This window comes from Ursus maritimus, unplaced genomic scaffold, assembly GCF_017311325.1.
Source record: "Ursus maritimus isolate PB19 unplaced genomic scaffold, ASM1731132v1 scaffold_24, whole genome shotgun sequence".
NCBI lineage: Eukaryota > Metazoa > Chordata > Mammalia > Carnivora > Ursidae > Ursus > Ursus maritimus.
The window spans coordinates 1918827-1935029 of NW_024424897.1; the positions used below are offsets into that span (position 1 = coordinate 1918827).

At 62.4% G+C, this 16203-nt stretch overlaps 1 protein-coding gene across 4 annotated transcripts in view; it reads right to left on the reverse strand.

Annotated features, from left to right (window-relative positions):
* RPTOR (regulatory associated protein of MTOR complex 1) overlaps positions 1-16203 on the reverse strand; it is a 338061-nt gene that overhangs the window by 7727 nt on the left and 314131 nt on the right. For all 4 annotated transcript variants that reach the window (XM_040640059.1, XM_040640061.1, XM_040640057.1 and 1 more), the window contains exons 29-33: positions 4414-4520; positions 2878-3005; positions 1524-1610; positions 499-615; positions 41-170 (exon numbers count right to left, since the gene is read on the reverse strand). In XM_040640059.1, the coding sequence (XP_040495993.1) occupies positions 41-170; positions 499-615; positions 1524-1610; positions 2878-3005; positions 4414-4520 (569 nt within the window). The remainder of the gene's footprint in view (positions 1-40; positions 171-498; positions 616-1523; positions 1611-2877; positions 3006-4413; positions 4521-16203) is intronic.

Sequence of the window (16203 nt, forward strand, 5' to 3'; positions counted from 1 at the left end):
CCCCCCCCCCCCCGTGTCCCGGGCGTGGGGAGACACAGACCCAGTGCGGGTGGAAGGCCAGGCAGCTGATGGCCCCGACGCGCTGGCCCATAAACCCGTCGTAGTACTTGATGTGGTTTATGAGCTCCCCGCTCCCGCTGTAGATGGCCGTGAACTGGTTCATGGAGCCACTGCACACGAGAAGGTCTGGCGTGAGCCCTCCTGCCCGGCTGCGAGAGTGCCGGCCCAGGGCCGAAGCATGGGGGGCGGCAGGTGCGTCCACCGGGAGAGGGGCCCCCTCCGCTCTCACACAGGCACCGTCCCAGACACGGGGCTGACCTGCCCGCCCATCAGCCAGGCATGAGGGGTCCCACAATTATGTGGCTCCAAAGAGCTCTCCTTCCCAGGCATGGGGGGGTAGCGCCTGCTGTCTACACGGAGACCCGAGGCAGACTCTGGGTGCTCTGAGATGCTCGGGACAGGAAAGGCCCCTCATTTTCTTTTAGGGTTGGCACCTACCAGGCGATCAGGTTTGCCTGGGGGTGGATGTCGAGGGCCGTGAGCCCCTTCACGATCTGAAGGACGTTCACAGACTCCGGCATCCGAGGGTCGAAGAAGCGCACGTCCCCGTTGACACTGCCGGGAAAGGGTCGCTGCTGGTGAGGCCGGGGCGTGTCGGCCTCCGAGGGCTGGCTGCGTGCAGTTTGGGCCCACGTGCACACGTGCTGCTCGAGGCCAAGGCTGGCTGGCCCCCGAGTGCCCAGGAAGGCCCCTGAGGCACAGCAGGAGCCCACCCCACGGCCCCGGCAGCCAGGATGGGCACCAAGCCCCCGGACTCCTCCCCAGAGCCAGGACAGGCCCTGCCTCCGAGGCATGAAGCAGCGGTAGGCGACGACACAGGGGGGATGTGAGTTATTGGTTTCATTTCCAGCCTGGAGATTAGATTTTGTGCAGCCCGGGCTGCAGTTACAAGATGGGAGGGAGGGGAGGTGGGGAGGCTGGGAGGCCGGGAGGACACACGTTGCCCCTGGAGGCCTCCTTTCCTGCCCTTGGTCTCTGGTGGGTGTCGTTCTAAGAGCTATGTTGGGTTTTTATACTACAAACAAGGAGAGAGCATCTCTTTGAAGAAATGGTGGCTTTGTGACAGTAAACTACATTTTGCTGTCCTTTTAACGGGCAAATAAATACTCGCTGCTCTCAGCACGGGATTTACCGGGCGGCAGAAAGGGACTTACGGGCAGACGACGCCCCCACGCAGCGGTCCCACAGTGAAAGGCTGGAAGACGCCCGCCCCGCTCCCGCGCACACCCGCCCGCCGCCACGGAGCCTCCCCTTCCAGCGGGCAAGGCTCTCCCGTGGGAGGGCGAGTGTGGCCCTGGCCTCTCACTGGCCCTGACCTTTCTGGCCAGTTCCAGAGCGGAGGTTAATTACTGCCCAGAAATGCCATCCTTTCCCGGCTGTTTAAATACCAAGGACATATTTGAAATGGAGGAGAAAATAATGTTTTTACAGCAAACGGCTCGTGAATATTCCGTGCTCATTACCTCACGCTCATGATGTGGCCCTCGGGGTGCTTCTGGAGGTAGGCCTTCACCACCCAGGCCGTGTGCTCCCGGTACGTCATGACGCGGCTGCAGGGGAGGGGGACGGGGTCAGAGCCTGGAGGGCTGCAGGCCGCTGGCGCAGGCAGCACCGGAGCAGGCTGGGGAGCCGCTGTGACTTCGCGGGAGCGTTCACTTAAAGCCGTCAGGGTCTGCTCCGTCTCGGGGTCGGTGGCCTCCACCCACCGCTCACCATGATGTGGGGCCGCGGTGAGGCCCCCTGCGAGCACAGCAGTGCTGCCCCAGAGCCCCCCGGACAGGGCTTCACGCCGCGCAGCTCCCGTCCCGCGACTCAGGGTCAGGAATGAGAACCCCAACCGAGCAGCTGCTGAAGCAGAGACCCCTGGCGCAGAGGACACAAACCACGGGTCACAGCTGGGGTGCACGGGTGCCCAGCGTCACCGCCCTCAGCGCCAGGAGGCCCCAGCCGCACCCTCGGGGCCGCGCCATGACCCTCGGCTCTGCGACTTCACTGCCTGCTCAGGGTGGCTTTTCAAAACGATGGCTTGAGGGAGAGAAGACTCACCCGTTCAAAGCGCACCGTGCATGGGTTTCGGTCGCACACAGCGTGTGAGGCACTTCCCCAGCCCAGAGAGAAACCCCGCTCCCCACCCTCACGACGGCGGCTTTCTGGGGTGCTGCCCGTTCTCTGTGGGGACCCTCCTGCAGAGAGCCTGCAGGGCGCGCGTAGGCCCACCCGGCACCGGCCCGGCCTCAGGTCTGTACTGGGAGACCCCCACCTGACGTGGCCTGACAGGGCCTCTGCAGCAAACAGCCCGCCCAGTGGCTCATCCCACGGAGTCCCCTCAGCCCACGGCCACGTACCTGCCCACTTGCCCCTCCCTTGCCCCTGAAGGCCAGGCTGGATTTTCCGGGACAAGGTGGGTGTTAAGCACATGGCCCCAGGGGCCCCAGGAGACTGTGCTGTCCTTTACCAGCCGTGGGGCTCGGGCGAGTGACCGCCAGCTGGACCTCAGCTCCTCACCTGCCCACAGGTAACAGCACTTGCCCCCCAGTGCCTGGCCCCACCTGGCCCCTGGCCTAGGACTTGCCCCCAGTGCCCAGAGCAGTCATGACACGCACGTCGCTCAGTGCTGCGTGGTGCCCTGGGAGGTAGGGCGGTACTTGCCAGGCCCCCTGCCCTGCTAGTTTTCCCCTCCACGTGCCATGGGAACGTGGCCTCTGTGGGGGGTGCCCAGTGGGCTTTGGGATGCTCACTCTGTCTGGGCCCAGAAGCCTGGCGGCAACATGACCACCTTGTCTGGAGGGTGCTGGTGTTGGGGGGGGTGCAGATTACCATTCACTGAGCGCCATCCTCCGGTCGTAGACACGGATGGAGCCGTCGCCGAGGCCAGCCACAATGAGGGAGCGGTGGGAGTCGCAGGACAGGCTGGTCACGCAGCTGTCAGCGCCCGTGGGGATGTCCTGGGGCCAGGCACAGGGACTGTGGTGAGGCCCCCCCCCAGTGGCCAGGCACACCATCACCCCTGGTCTGGGACCCCTGCCTTCTTCTCCACTAGGGAAGGCACCGAAGGCCCAGGGAGCTCAAGGGACCCGCAGGGGACCGGAGTTGAGTCAGGCTCACACCCGCCTGAGACCCCATCCCCTGTCCCCAGGGCTGCAGCCAGCACACAACTCTGGGGATGGGATTTTGGTGCCAATTAAACTTTCCAGTGTCTCCCTCTTTCCTAAAAAGGAAGACAAAGCACATTTTGGTAGGGACGGATCCTCCTAATTAGCTCAGGAAAGGGTCCAGGGAGTTCTGCCTCCATAAGCCGCCTCCTCGCCACTCCTCCTGGCGGCCGTAAATGCCGCAGAAGGGCAGGGGTGATGAATGCCTGGTAGGAAACAGCAGGACACAACAGGGGCCACAAGAGGGAAAGCACTTTCCCATCATCAGGGGTTTGCTGCTCTCGGGCACACGGGGAAGAAATCCAGTATGGAGTCCGATCCGTTTAAGACGCAACAAGACGAGGGGCTGCAGCCAGCCCTCCAGGACACACCACCTGCTGAGAGGACTTGCAGGCAGGAGGGGGCCGGGGACAAGACCAGGGAGCCGAGCTGAAGACAAGCTCTGGGGACACGTTCTCCCGAGTAAGGGCTGCGAGCATCGGGTGTCCACGCTGCACCGGAGGGATGCAGGGACTGGCCAGCCCTGGGCCCCAGAAAGGACATGTGACAAAGGCTGACTGTGCCATTGCAGGACCTGAGCACAGGGCAGAGGGAGGTCACCTGTGCCCGGGCGGTGGGAGCTTGGACAACTGTGCCCCAGCCTCACGTCGGCTCCCCATCCCCAGCCCTCCCAGTTCAGCCTGGAGCCCACCTTCCTCCACTGGGTTCCTGTGTAACGGACGGCCTGGCGGGAGGCCCAGGGCCGGGGAGGCCAGTAGGCCAGAGCTCCTGGGCCTCAAGCCACAGCCAGCACCATCACCTGAAATCTCGGTAGTCCCGAGCTGTCTGCAGCCCTACTGCCCCTTCCAGCATGTCTCTGTCAAAACCAATTCCCTCCTCACTCTGCTGATTACAACTGGAAATGAAAGATGCTTTAAGAAGCACACAGATAATTCACCATTCCAGTTTAAAATTGTTCACCCTGCTGCTTTCTGATACTCCCTAATTTGCATGGATAAAATAATTTTGGGAAATAATTAGGATCAGCATAGGCTTAATCACGCTGCGATGCAGGGTCAAGTGTCACAATAAACGTGCATCAGGAGACAGCTAGCTCCCGCACACTCCCTCCCCGGCGTGACCCCTACTCCTGCTTCTCCTTGACAAGGGCCTGTTTGGCGGGGGAGCGGAGCTGGGAAGCCGGGCGGGGTGCTGTGGTTACCTGCACCTTCATCTCACGGTCTGTGTCCCAGATCCGGACGATCCGCACGTCCCCGGAGCTCATGAGGAGGCCAGTCTCCTGCTCCCAGTCCACCACCATCCCGGCTCCTGGAGAGACACAGACCACTCCAGCGTCACCATGGGAGCCTGTCCTGGGCAGCCACGCAGCACCAAGGAGTGCCACACCACCCACAGCCACGGCTGGATCTCCAACCCCACGGGAGCTCCAGGCTCCCGGTCTGGGTCAGGGCAGCAATTCGGAGTCTTCCCCGGATCCCTGCTCTGCCCAGGGGTCTGCCGGCGGGACAGCACCATCCTAGGGCTGTTTGTTCAAAATGCCCGTCTTCCAAAACCCCAGGGCACAGGGGGCAGCCCTGCAGCTTCAGAGCGGGCATGGAGACGCTTCTCTGGGCCACATCAAGGCTCAAGGACGCGGTTTCTCGGGGCTGAGCAGGAGCTCTGCAGAGGCCGAGCGGAGCGCACCGGGGGTGGGGTCCACGCTGGCACTGCAGCGTTCCTAAGAAGGCATTAAACCTCACGGGAGGGGCTCTACCTAAAACCAGGTTACGTTTTAAACATTCAGGAGAGATCCCATAGCCACCACCCAGATCTAACAGTGACTGGCGTTTCCTTCTTTTTGTTCTTTTGTAAAGAAGCAAGATTTTAGACCCGCGAAAGCCTCACTTGCCCACTCTGATCCTGGCTGAACCGTCCGAAGGCCGAGGGCATCTTCCCAAGCTGGGCCGTGTCCATCCCCCACCCAGGCGCACCTGTCCACACACGAGGACAGCTTCTGCTACCACCAATCTCACATGGGGCATTTTCTAGGAACCTGTGTTCCTCTTCCAGGTCATGTTGTGAGGACTCATCCTGCCCAGTAGGTTGGGGTCTGATTGACCCATTTATTTATCTGTTCTCTGACTCTGCAAACCGCGGCTGGAGTGGCCTCACATGGAGGGAGTCACCCAGGCGGGGGGCGCGCCCCACGGTCCCTAGGCAAGGCCGCATCTGCAGCCGTGGCAGAGACCCACACGGCAGGTTCCCCCAGACCCTGCGGTCGCTGGCGTTTACGGTACTCTACCTCCGCCAGACGCATGCGCTGCGACCTGCATCGTGATGCCAGGAGCTCTTCCTGGCCAGGGACACACCGAGGGTCCGGGCATGGCCAGCAGCAGGGAAAGGCGGACGAGTCGGGGCGGGGGGTGTTCATGATGCGGGGGGGAGATGGCACAGGAAGCTCTCTGACCCAGAAAGGAGAGAGGTGGGTGGGTGCCGAGGGTCCCCGTCCCTGGGAAAGGGGGCTCTGAAGCCCCACTGTTTCAGACCCATTTTTACTGGACTTGATATATTTGGAAACATTGAGGACGGAGTGCCGACTTCTAACCTGGGCCCTTTGCGGCTCATGTCAGTCACGTGCCCCTCAGCACGTCACTTCTGAAGTCAAAACCCCAAACCAGCGCCAGGGGTGGTCCATACACATCACTCAACATGGGCTGCAGCCCTTCAGGAACCAGTTCAGAGACCGGAGAGTGGCCCTGGGCCAGCACCTGCTAGGACGCCCATGTGGCCTGCTCCAGCCCGTGTCCCAGGAACCACTGCCTCACGGGCCAGGTTAGGGAGGGAAATGGACCCCGCCCGCCTGTGAGCCTTCTGTCTGGGGCCCCTCACATGACGGGGCCCGACGCCCTCACGCAGTGGAGAACCAAGAGCACGTGATGAGCGGTGGATGGCCTTGCATCACGGCGCAGGGACGGCCATACAGCCGGGCAGCGCACAGCCTCGTATGGTAGGGGATGCACGACCTTCTACGACAGGGAACAGACAGGACTCAAAGGGAAGCTTGTCGAAGGCCCCAAAGACCCAAGTCTAAATGGGGCTAGAAGGTCAGGTGTGACCTGAGAGAAGGATGAAGCTGGACAGGCATGAGTTGATCACACGGTGGGGGGGGCGGGCAGTTCGTCTGTCTGTGTCCAACTGGCCTCGGGCAAACCTACATGCTCTCTGGCCCCCAGGTCAAGGTGGGGCCTGGGTTTTCTGCAAAGGCTCCAGCTTCAAGAAGCATTCTTTGTAAAATTTGTAAAACTAAAAGTCGTTTGCTTTGTATAAACTCTGTGAGGGGTTTTAAAGAACACGCGAATTCCCAAGTCCGAAAGCACTGTGGTTGGACCACAGGCGCTGGGCGTCAGCCTGTAGGCCGCTGCCCTGGGGGAGGAGTGGAGGGGAGCATGGCGGGTTGGTGCCGGGCCACCTCTGCGCCCACCTGACAGCAGCACTCCCAGTCTGTCCCGGGAACAGAGCTTGGAGAGGCCGCTGCTAAGGCTTCTCTCCTGGCGGGATGGGCCTTTTGTCCCACACAGCCGCAGAGCACGCAGGCCCCTGAGGGAGGACATGCGGCGTGGCCGACGTGGCAGAGAGCACACCGCCTGTGTGTTCAGACATCCTTGGCCGGCCCCTGGTGCTCGGTGTCCATGTAGTCAGTGAGGATCTGGAACAGTCTGGGGTCACGGGGACAAGCGGAGAGGGTATGGGGTGGGGAGGGTGACCCAAGGACGTGAGGCAAGAGTCGCAGCTGCTCTGCGCCGGGGGTGTGAGAAGCCGGCTTGCTCTGTTCTGTTCTGTACGGCCGACCCAGGCTTGAGGGAAGGGGTGGAGGGCAGCTTCCTTCCTGACGCATCTTCTTCCTGGTGGATTCAACAAGGTGGGTCAGGGCCCACTCTGACGCTCTTGTTCTGACTTAATGGCCTCTCTGAAGACCCTCTCAGGTGCGGTGAGCTGGGTGCTGACACCCCGGGCCTCGGCATCTCCATCTGGCGCAGCGGCTCGGGGAGTGTGTCCGCTCCCACTGTGAGCAGAGGGAGTGATCGCGTGAGCTCTGGATCCCTGTGAACTCCAGACTCTGTGATGCCAAGCGGGTTCTGGGTAAAGTAGCAGGGAGCAAGTGTTGCAGTCAGCGGACTAGAAAGCTGTCTGTGCGCTGCATGCGGCTGGGTTTTCCTGAGTCCTGTGCACCATGTCGGGGAGGCAGACGCCGTGCATGTGAGACAAATCTGACCCTAGATAGGACGCTCAAGTGCCGGAAACGTGGTGAAAGCCGTATTCTCTGACCCTGTGACCCTGAGACACACAGCACAGAGGGACAGCCCTGGACATGGAGCCCCCATCGCCAGGAAAGCCACTGCCCCCCCTCAACGCTGGTTTCCTGATCAGAAACACAGGCACATGGCGGTCCTGTCCCACAGGAGGGCCACAGAGGGTACAGATGGGATACCCACGAGCCCCAGTCTTCTGCACGGGATGCTTCCTACACAGGGGCCCCGGGACCCTCAGCCAGCCTGCAGGGCGCGTCCCCTCGGGGCCCAGGGACCTCGGCCAGCCTGCAGGCCGCATCTTTCCACCATCCCCGTTGCAGTCAAGGACCTAAACTGTTTGGTAACTTTCAGAAAAGCAAACAAAAGGGAAGTGAGGTGGAGCCAGGACCCCAAATGAGCCCCCCCGTATTACTGCCTGGTTCTTCCCGTGGGGCCATGCCACCTCTGCCAGACAGCATGGAAACACAGAAGAATTCGACAACTCAGCTGTTTGCTCTCTTCTAAACGGATAGTGTCCTCAAAACTGGCCTCTGAGATGTGCACGATAGCCAGTGAATGGCCAGAGCCTCTTGCTGCCAGAATACCTGCACAGCGCTGGCCCGCTGGGGCCCTGGACCCCAGGCACGGCACACCCCTGTCCTTGAGAAGCCACGGCGCAGCCTAGGGGAGGCAGGGGAGGCCCTGTACGGGTGGGGGCACAGCCCAGACCGGGAGGCTGCCCCAGGGCCGTGGTGCTCTAAGGGGAGGTGTGAGAAACTCCCGCTGCTGGGACGCAGCTGGTGTGTTAGCTCGCAGGATCAGAGCAACCTGTGCGGAAACAAACCTCCTGAGAGAGCCGGAATGCGGTTTGGGGGCCTTAGAGCCTAACCGCTCCGCTATGTTGGACTGTTTGCAGGTGCCCCTCACCTAAGACAGCGAGGCTCCTGTCTGGAAGGGAGTCTCTCAGAGCTATACGCGACTGCGGGGACGAACGCAGGGCTCGACTCTGCACCCTGACCCTCCTCCACAGAAGGCCCTCCTGCTTCCGCCCGGCCTCCTCTTGTTTCCCGTGGGTCCGGAGTCCCAACCATGTCTCACTCCCCAGAAATGGAGCGTGGCCACTGGCGTTCTCACCGACACCTCTTCCAGCCAGCCCCGCGTCTCCACTTCCACGCGGCGGGAGGAGCAGAAGGAACAAAGGTGCTGGCTGCGTTTTAAGTGACACTCCTAAGATTCATCTTGCCCTCGAATGAAGTGCACCTCACTCCTGTAGGTCACTACCGCTGCAGGGGGCCTCCTCCTTTCTCTGGGCACCCTCACCTCTCCTGCCAGTGTCCTCCTGGGGTGGGTTGGCTTTCTGCGTTTCTGGGAGCGAGCAGGCTGCTGTGGGCTCCCCTTGCAAAAGGCCACCGCTGGCTCGCTCCCTGGCGGGGCGGTGGTGTGCTGCAGGCTGGCCGGTACAGGCTCTGTGTACGGCCGGGACCCCGCTTTCTGCCCCTGGGCGGGGGGGAGTGCTGCAGGCTGGCCGGTGCACACTCTGTGTACAGCTGAGACCCCACTTTCTGGCCCTGGTGGGGGGAGTGCTGCAGGCTGGCCAGTGCATGCTGTGTGCAGCTGAGACCCCGCTTTCTGGCCCTGGTGGGGGGAGTGCTGCAGGCTGGCTGGTGCAGGCTCTGTGTGCGGCTGGGACCCTGCTTTCTGGCCCTGGGAGGGGGCGGTGTGCTGCAGGCTGGCCGGTGCAGGCTCTGTGTACGGCTGGGACCCCGCTTTCTGGCCCTGGTGGGGTGTGTGCTGCAGGCTGGCTGGTGCAGGCTCTGTGTATGGCTGGGACCCCGCTTTCTGGCCCTGGGCGGGGGGGCGGTGTGCTGCAGGCTGGCCAGTGTAGGCTCTGTGTACGGCCGGGACCCCGCTTTCTGGCCCTGGTGGGGGGAGTGCTGCAGGCTGGCCGGTGCAGGCTCTGTGTACGGCCGGGACCCCGCTTTCTGGCCCTGGTGGGGTGTGTGCTGCAGGCTGGCTGGTGCAGGCTCTGTGTATGGCTGGGACCCCGCTTTCTGGCCCTGGGGTGGGGGTGCTGCAGGCTGGCCGGTGCAGGCTCTGTGTGCAGCCGCATGGAGGTTTTTAAAAAGCTGAGGACTCCGGCCAGCGCAGCAAACTACAATACCCGAGCACACGCGACCACATTCCATGTTCCTGGGATGGCTGATCTCCCTGCCCACGGTGGGGTGTGGTGGGCGCTACCCGAGATGCAGACTCCTAACCCTGCCTGATTCTATCCTGGGGACAGGCTCTGGATGTACCACCCAATCTGAAACCCGCCAAAGAGGGGACTTCTTCCTCACAACGTAGATCCGCGGGGCAGAGATGGGTTAGGGTACCTGGAACGTGTGGTTCCATGACCCAGGAGCATCCAGGCCCAGCAGACAGTGGAAACGGACAAACACATTTTAGAGTCTGGATCTCTGTAACACCACGGTCGGCCCTCCGGACCCAGCGGCCAGTCCAGACTGCCCTCCAAGGACCCTGTCATGTGAGGCTGACCCCTGGGGGCCCGCCACCCCCAACCTGAGGCAGACCCAGGGGAGCTGTGGTTCTGAACTCTGAGGAGGAGGGGCCAGTCCCCCTGGCTCTGGTGAGAACCACAGGCCGGCGGCCAGGTGGTCCCCACTCTCCTGCGGGACGTCGATGCAGAGCTTCCCTCTGGCATCAGGCCCTGTGAACACCTGCCAGGGGGGCTGCCCTTCCACGTCCCGCTCATTCTCGATTCTAGATCAGCTGCGGTTTCTGGAGGAACAGGAGCCGCCATCAGCGCCTGCTCTGGCGCACACCGAGTACAGGCTGGCCAGCAGCTCCAGAAGTGCCCGGCTTGATGCCACTTTGCCTGGGCCACCACGGCTCTTCCGTGGCCCTCAGCCTGCCTGCTTCCGAGCTGCTCCTGTTGGTGAGTAGTCACAGTTAACCAAAGGCCTGAGTCGCTGCTCACACGCACCAGGCTGGACGATGTGTTCTTGGCTCTCTGGGGCTGCCGAGGTGCAGGAGAGCCCGGGCCCTGTCCTGGGCTCCGTCCCACAGTACTGACCCCGACGAACCACCAAGCAGCTGAAACGACTAAACCAGGTGCCGTCCGGCCTCTTGCCTTCTCCAGGCCTCATCTATGGAAGATGGTCCTCTGGGTTTTCTCGAGGTTTTCAGACACTGACCCTGTCGTGTCTCTGAGAAGCTCAAGTGGGCTCTTTCTGGAAGAGCAGAAGCCCATCTCCTGGTCTGTTTGGTTTTCCCTCTCTCGAGCTTACACGCAGAGAATGAGCTTCCGGAATGGTTCTTCACAAAACACTGAACAGCAAGTCCATGAGATCTGAAGGGACTTGAGCTCCTTGACCCTTGTTGTGGTGGCTCGGGGACCCCAGACCCACAGCCTCGCCTGCCCTCCTGTGGAGAAAGCCACCAGCTCTTGCAGTGGGCTGCCGGGCACAGGCCAGGACGAAGGCTCGTGCTCTAAACCTGACCTGTAAATCACAGGTCGGCGTCACGTGTGCTGTCTGGGTCCGCGAGCCCCATCTCGTCACGAGGTACCACATGTAGAAATTACAAGAGAAAGACGACGCATCTGGATCGTTGCGGGTTTTGTGTTTGCCAGCCCAGTTCTACAGTTGTGTATCCAAAGGGCTGCGTGTGGGGCTTCTGGGGACTTCTAAGCTTATATATGGATTTTTCAGATGGAGACAGATGCCGTAAGAAACTTTAGATTAAATTCTAAAAAGGACTATTTTTCAAAACTTGAGGTGGAAAAACCAGTCTTGATCTGGAATGCCTTCTCTGCTCTAATGAAACAGAAACGCCCCTCCTGGTGTCTGGCCTGCAGCTGGGCCGTCCAATTTGTCTGGGGGTCTGTGGCCATAACCTCCCTCCAGGGGGTGTCGTCCGGGTCCTCTTCCATCCCTACCCGAGGCCGCGCGAGTGCGGTGTGCAGACGAGTCTCCGTGAGAGCTGCAGGAACCCCACGGGAAGGCAACGCAGCAGAGGGAGGGGCAAGGTCCTCAACCCACAGGACGTGAGTCCCCGTGTTCGGGATAAGAGGGCCCAGGAGGTGCAACCACGAGTCTCAGACCCCAGGGAGATTCCTCTCGATGGCTTTCTTTCAGATTTCTTCCCAGAGCCTTACACAGCTCTCTCTCCGTAACACCTGAGTGCCCGCTGGCTGACGATCTTTCGTATGCGAGGGGACGGTGTGGATGGACAGATATGCAAAGTCACAGCCCTAGCCCTCTGCCGCCCGAAGAGCACCGCGGGCGTAAGAACAGATGCCACCAGCGGAGGAGGAGGGGGCCGGGCTCCCGCCCCACTGCCAGGGCAGTCCCTGGGAAGAGAGAAGGCACTCCTGTCCCTGCTCACTGTTGTCGAGACAGACTGAGGCCTTTCGGGCCCGACCTCCGAGGACACAGAGCTCATGGGTTTCCCGTGGGGCTGAGTTGGCCAGAGCAGTTACCAAAGTCAAACAAGCCCAAAGGGCTGGAAGAGCACAAGTAGAAAGAAGCAGGAGAGGGCGGCAGGTGGGGGCTGCCAAGGCCACAGCGTGCCACAGTCCAGACCAAAGGGGCTGACCTCGCCAAAAACGGACCTGACAGCTGTGGAAACTCAGGTACCAGGGTTTTTGGTCCAAACATAAAGTCTCTCCCTAGGCGGGAAACCGGAAAGGGCTGTATTACATCGTGAAAGCCAACCAAACGTGCCATCAGCACTTCCAAGTGCCCGAGTGTGTCATTGCACTGTGGCCGGTCAAGGGAGACCTCTGAGTGCGGAGAAGGCGCCGTCCGCACGGCAGCTCGGTGGCCAGAAGGGCACGGGGTTGGTGCGGCCCAGCTGCCCGAGCTGCCCCGGCGGCCACGCCACAGCAGGGACAGGGTGGCGGGGAGCACTGGGGGGGGCCCGTCTGTGGTTCTACCTCAGAACACGTGCACGTGAGTGCCCGTGTGCGTGTGCACGACTGTGTGCATGTGCACACACATCAGCCGGAGGTACTTCTGGCTGACGGCGCACGGACCCTGCTCGCAGTTCACGAGACTCCCTGTGAGTAACGGTGCCTTCTCCTCCGTCCCAGACCGCGGACTCGGACCTCCTCCAACGAGCTGCCAGAGCCGAGTGAAGGGCTTCCCGGCCAGTGGTGCTCTAGCCACCTGGTCACCCCGAGTTCTCTGAGTGTGCGGATGTTCTCAGGGGACGAGCCCCGCCCACAAGTTCTGCAGCTGGCGGGCGGGGGCCAGCGTGTCTCCTCCTGCACAGACAGCTTGCAGGGCCGGCTGGAGCCCCTGTGCGGGTGACCTGGAGCGGGGAAGGTCCCCCAGACCACAACCAGAACTCGGAAGGGTCCTGCCTTGGGCTGCAGGGGGTGCCCCAGATGCTGGAAAGCAATGGCCATGGGAGTGGCTCTCGGCGTCCTCACTCTGTGTCTCTGTAGGTGTCTCCCTAGGGTGGCAGCCCAGACCTCTGCTGACTGTCACATCAGAAGCCAGGACTGGTTCAGGGCCAGGCTGGGGGAAGGAAGGCAGGAGCTGATGGGCAGAAGGTGACCAGTGTTTGGCACAAGGGACAGAATTCCACCAGACCTGACCGTTGGCTACGGAGTTCAGATCCTGAAACGGGAGTTATAATCGGGGAGGCTGTGTGGGCTGCAGGGAGTGGGGCAGAGAGGCGGGCAGATGCAAAACTAATCGACAACCAGTGTATCCCGAGCCGTCGCTGGGCTCCTGGCTTTCCCATCCTCTGTCCTGGCCCCGAGCCCCTGCCGTGCCTGCATAGGGGTCTCTGGCCCTGCGTGCGGGGGCTGGCGGGGTGGCTGGGGCCTGGGGTGTGTCACTTCTAGATAGTGGCAGGAAGTGAAGGACCAAAAACCTCATCTTCAGGCCCACCACCTGCAGGGTGGGCTGCAAGCACGAGTGCCTGGGTCAGGGCAGGGCGTCATGGGGCGTCAGTGCTGCCAGCATGGCCGGGGTGGTGGGGTCTGTGGGGCAGACAAGCCTTTGCTCTCATCCGAGAAAACCGAGACAGAGGCGGAAGGACACGGTGACTGTCAGTTCATCATCCCCGTCAGCACGTGACCTGGCCTGAAGGGGCCCAGGCAACACAGAGGAGGCCGTGTTGGGGCCTTAGGTGGCAGAGATAGACATGGGTGACTATTTTATTCCTAAGATAATTAAAAAATACAGTGACATTTTAAAGCACCCACAGAGACAGTGTGCCCGGAGCCGCCCGTGCTGGGGCTGGGCAGCCTCTACTGCACGAGGTCACCTACCAAGGTTGGCGACTCCCCAGGGCAGGCGCTCAGACAGAGGGGAGAGAAGGAGCCACAGCAATGACTGGCCGTGAAGAGCATGGCCACCCAATGACGGGACACAGACAAGGCCACATGGGAAGTGGACGGAGTCGCAGCAAGGCCAGGCTGGCAGGGCAGGGGCAGGAGGACTGAGCCGCTTTCCCTGTCCTTTCAGTGGCAAGACCACGCACGACCCCCACGGCTGGGTGTCTCGGGAACCCAGACCTGACAGACTGTCGACGTGCAGCGGCAACACAGCGGGCCCATGAGCGGAGAAGAGCCCGCCACCAGGGCGGCTCCCGCCCTGGCCCCTGAAGGACCGGCCTGCGGGATGGCGGCTGTGCCCACCCCACAGGCAGCAGGCAGAGCCGGCCGGCCGCGCCGCAGCCACACCAGCTCAGCTCCGAGGGCACCTCTGTTGGCCCCGCGAGGGCCCGGCGAGCGTCCTCGGCCTCCACCATCCAGACAGGCACACCTGTGTGCCGCGACGCTCTCCTTGCCCACAGGGAGTTAGTCTGGGCACAAAGAGCACAGAACACAGGTTCCCTAGGCCCCCAGCGGCGCGTCCTTTCCCAGCCACAGAGGCTGCGAGCTAAGGGGAGGCTGGGGCAGGTGCACGCCTCAGACGGACCCCGTCTCCTGATGGGGAAGCACTTCATGGCAAGCGGGAGAAGGTAGCCGGCTGGCTTACGGTTCGGGGAGTCTGAAGGCGGCCTGGGGGGAGCCACCTCTAAGGGGGATGCGGGTGGCTGGGCCCGGCAGCCTGGGGCTGTGCCACTCCCGGGGAGGACCCACCTCTGGTTGTGGGCAGCATGTCCGAGAGCCCCTGCCAAGCAGTCACCATCTCTGGGTTCTTTTCCAAATCTGCGAAGTTCTTCCAGACTCTGATGGCACCATCATCTTGGGGAGAGAAGGGCAGGAGGTGAGAACGCAGGCCTGGCTGCTGGGGCACACGGAGGAAGGCCCCGGGTGACAGGTGACGGTGCCACGAGACAGGAGACTCTGCACGTCTCCCGTGAGGTGGCCCAGTGTAGGAGCAGTGGGGCCGGTTCCTGGGAGGCCCATGTCCACCCAGGCAACCTCAGACTCTGGTCCGCAGGGGACGCCGCAACAGGGACACAGTGGGACCTGCCGCTACCCTCGACCTCTGACCTCAGGTGGCCGCCCTTCCCTCCAGTGACTCAGTCGTGCCAAGTCAGGCCTTCGGCCGCACCCCTTCCTGTCTCTGCCCCGCACAGGTGGGCCCTCAGCTTGTGGCCTCGCAGGCTCCCCACAGCAGGAGGCAGGCTGGCCGCCCCTCCCTGCGCTGACACTCAGCCCAGGGCCTTTGCGCTCTTCCGCATGCCTGAGTGGCGTGAGCGTGCAGCTCTACCCCGTGTCCTTCCTCCTGGCATTGCTCACAGCCACCCCAGACCCCGCTCTCCGACTCACCAGCCCCTCATGTGTGGCCCTGAGGTGACTCCCGCCTGGGGATGGCACCTGCCTCATACCAGGGAGGGAGGACAAGGTCACTCGAATGTCTGCAGGGCTGCATCCCCACCTATGCCCGTCCCGTCCCTGGTCTCTGTGACGGTGAACTTTCCCTTCTCTGGAACCCAAGCCCTTGTGTTCCTCCATCGGGACCCCCTGGGGACCCTCTCCTGTGCCCGCTGTGCCGGGAAATCACCCTCTCCCCACCTCCTCGGCGCTCAGAGGTGCTCAGTGTGACCTGTCCTACAGCCTCCACCGAGACGCCCTGGCTTCCCCCTCCCCCACTGCCCCGGGTGCTCGTCCGCCCCTCCGCCCGGATGCCTGCAGCGGAAGGAACGGCTGTGGCTCAACTTCATCTGGTCCTGAGGTGGCACTGCCTGGGAGGGAGGCTGCCAGCAGGACCTTTCCCCACGGGCACAGCCTTCACAGTGGGGGCCAGGAACCCTCTGAAGGAAGGGGGAGGCAGCGTTCCAAGTACAGTCAGCTCAACTATGTCGATGGCTCAGAAGCTCAGGCCTAACACGGGCCAGGCCAGGCCAGGCCATGATGGGAACATGCCCAGGACAGGACGGGACAGACCCAGGACAGGGCAGGGACAGGGCAAGCCATGACGGGAACATGCCCAGGACAGGACGGGACAGACCCAGGACAGGGCAGGCCATGATGGGAACATGCCCAGGCCAGGCCAGGGACAGACCCAGGATAGGACAGGACAGGACAGGGCAGGCCCAGGATAGGATAGGGACAGACCCAGGACAGGACAGGGACAGGCCCAGGACAGGGCAGGGACAGACCCAGGAAAGGACAGGACAGGGCAGGCCCAGGATAGGACAGGGACAGGGACAGGATAGGACAGGACAGGGACAGACCCAGGAAAGGACAGGACAGGGCAGGCCCAGGATAGGACAGGGACAGGGACAGGATAGGACAGGACAGGGACAGACCC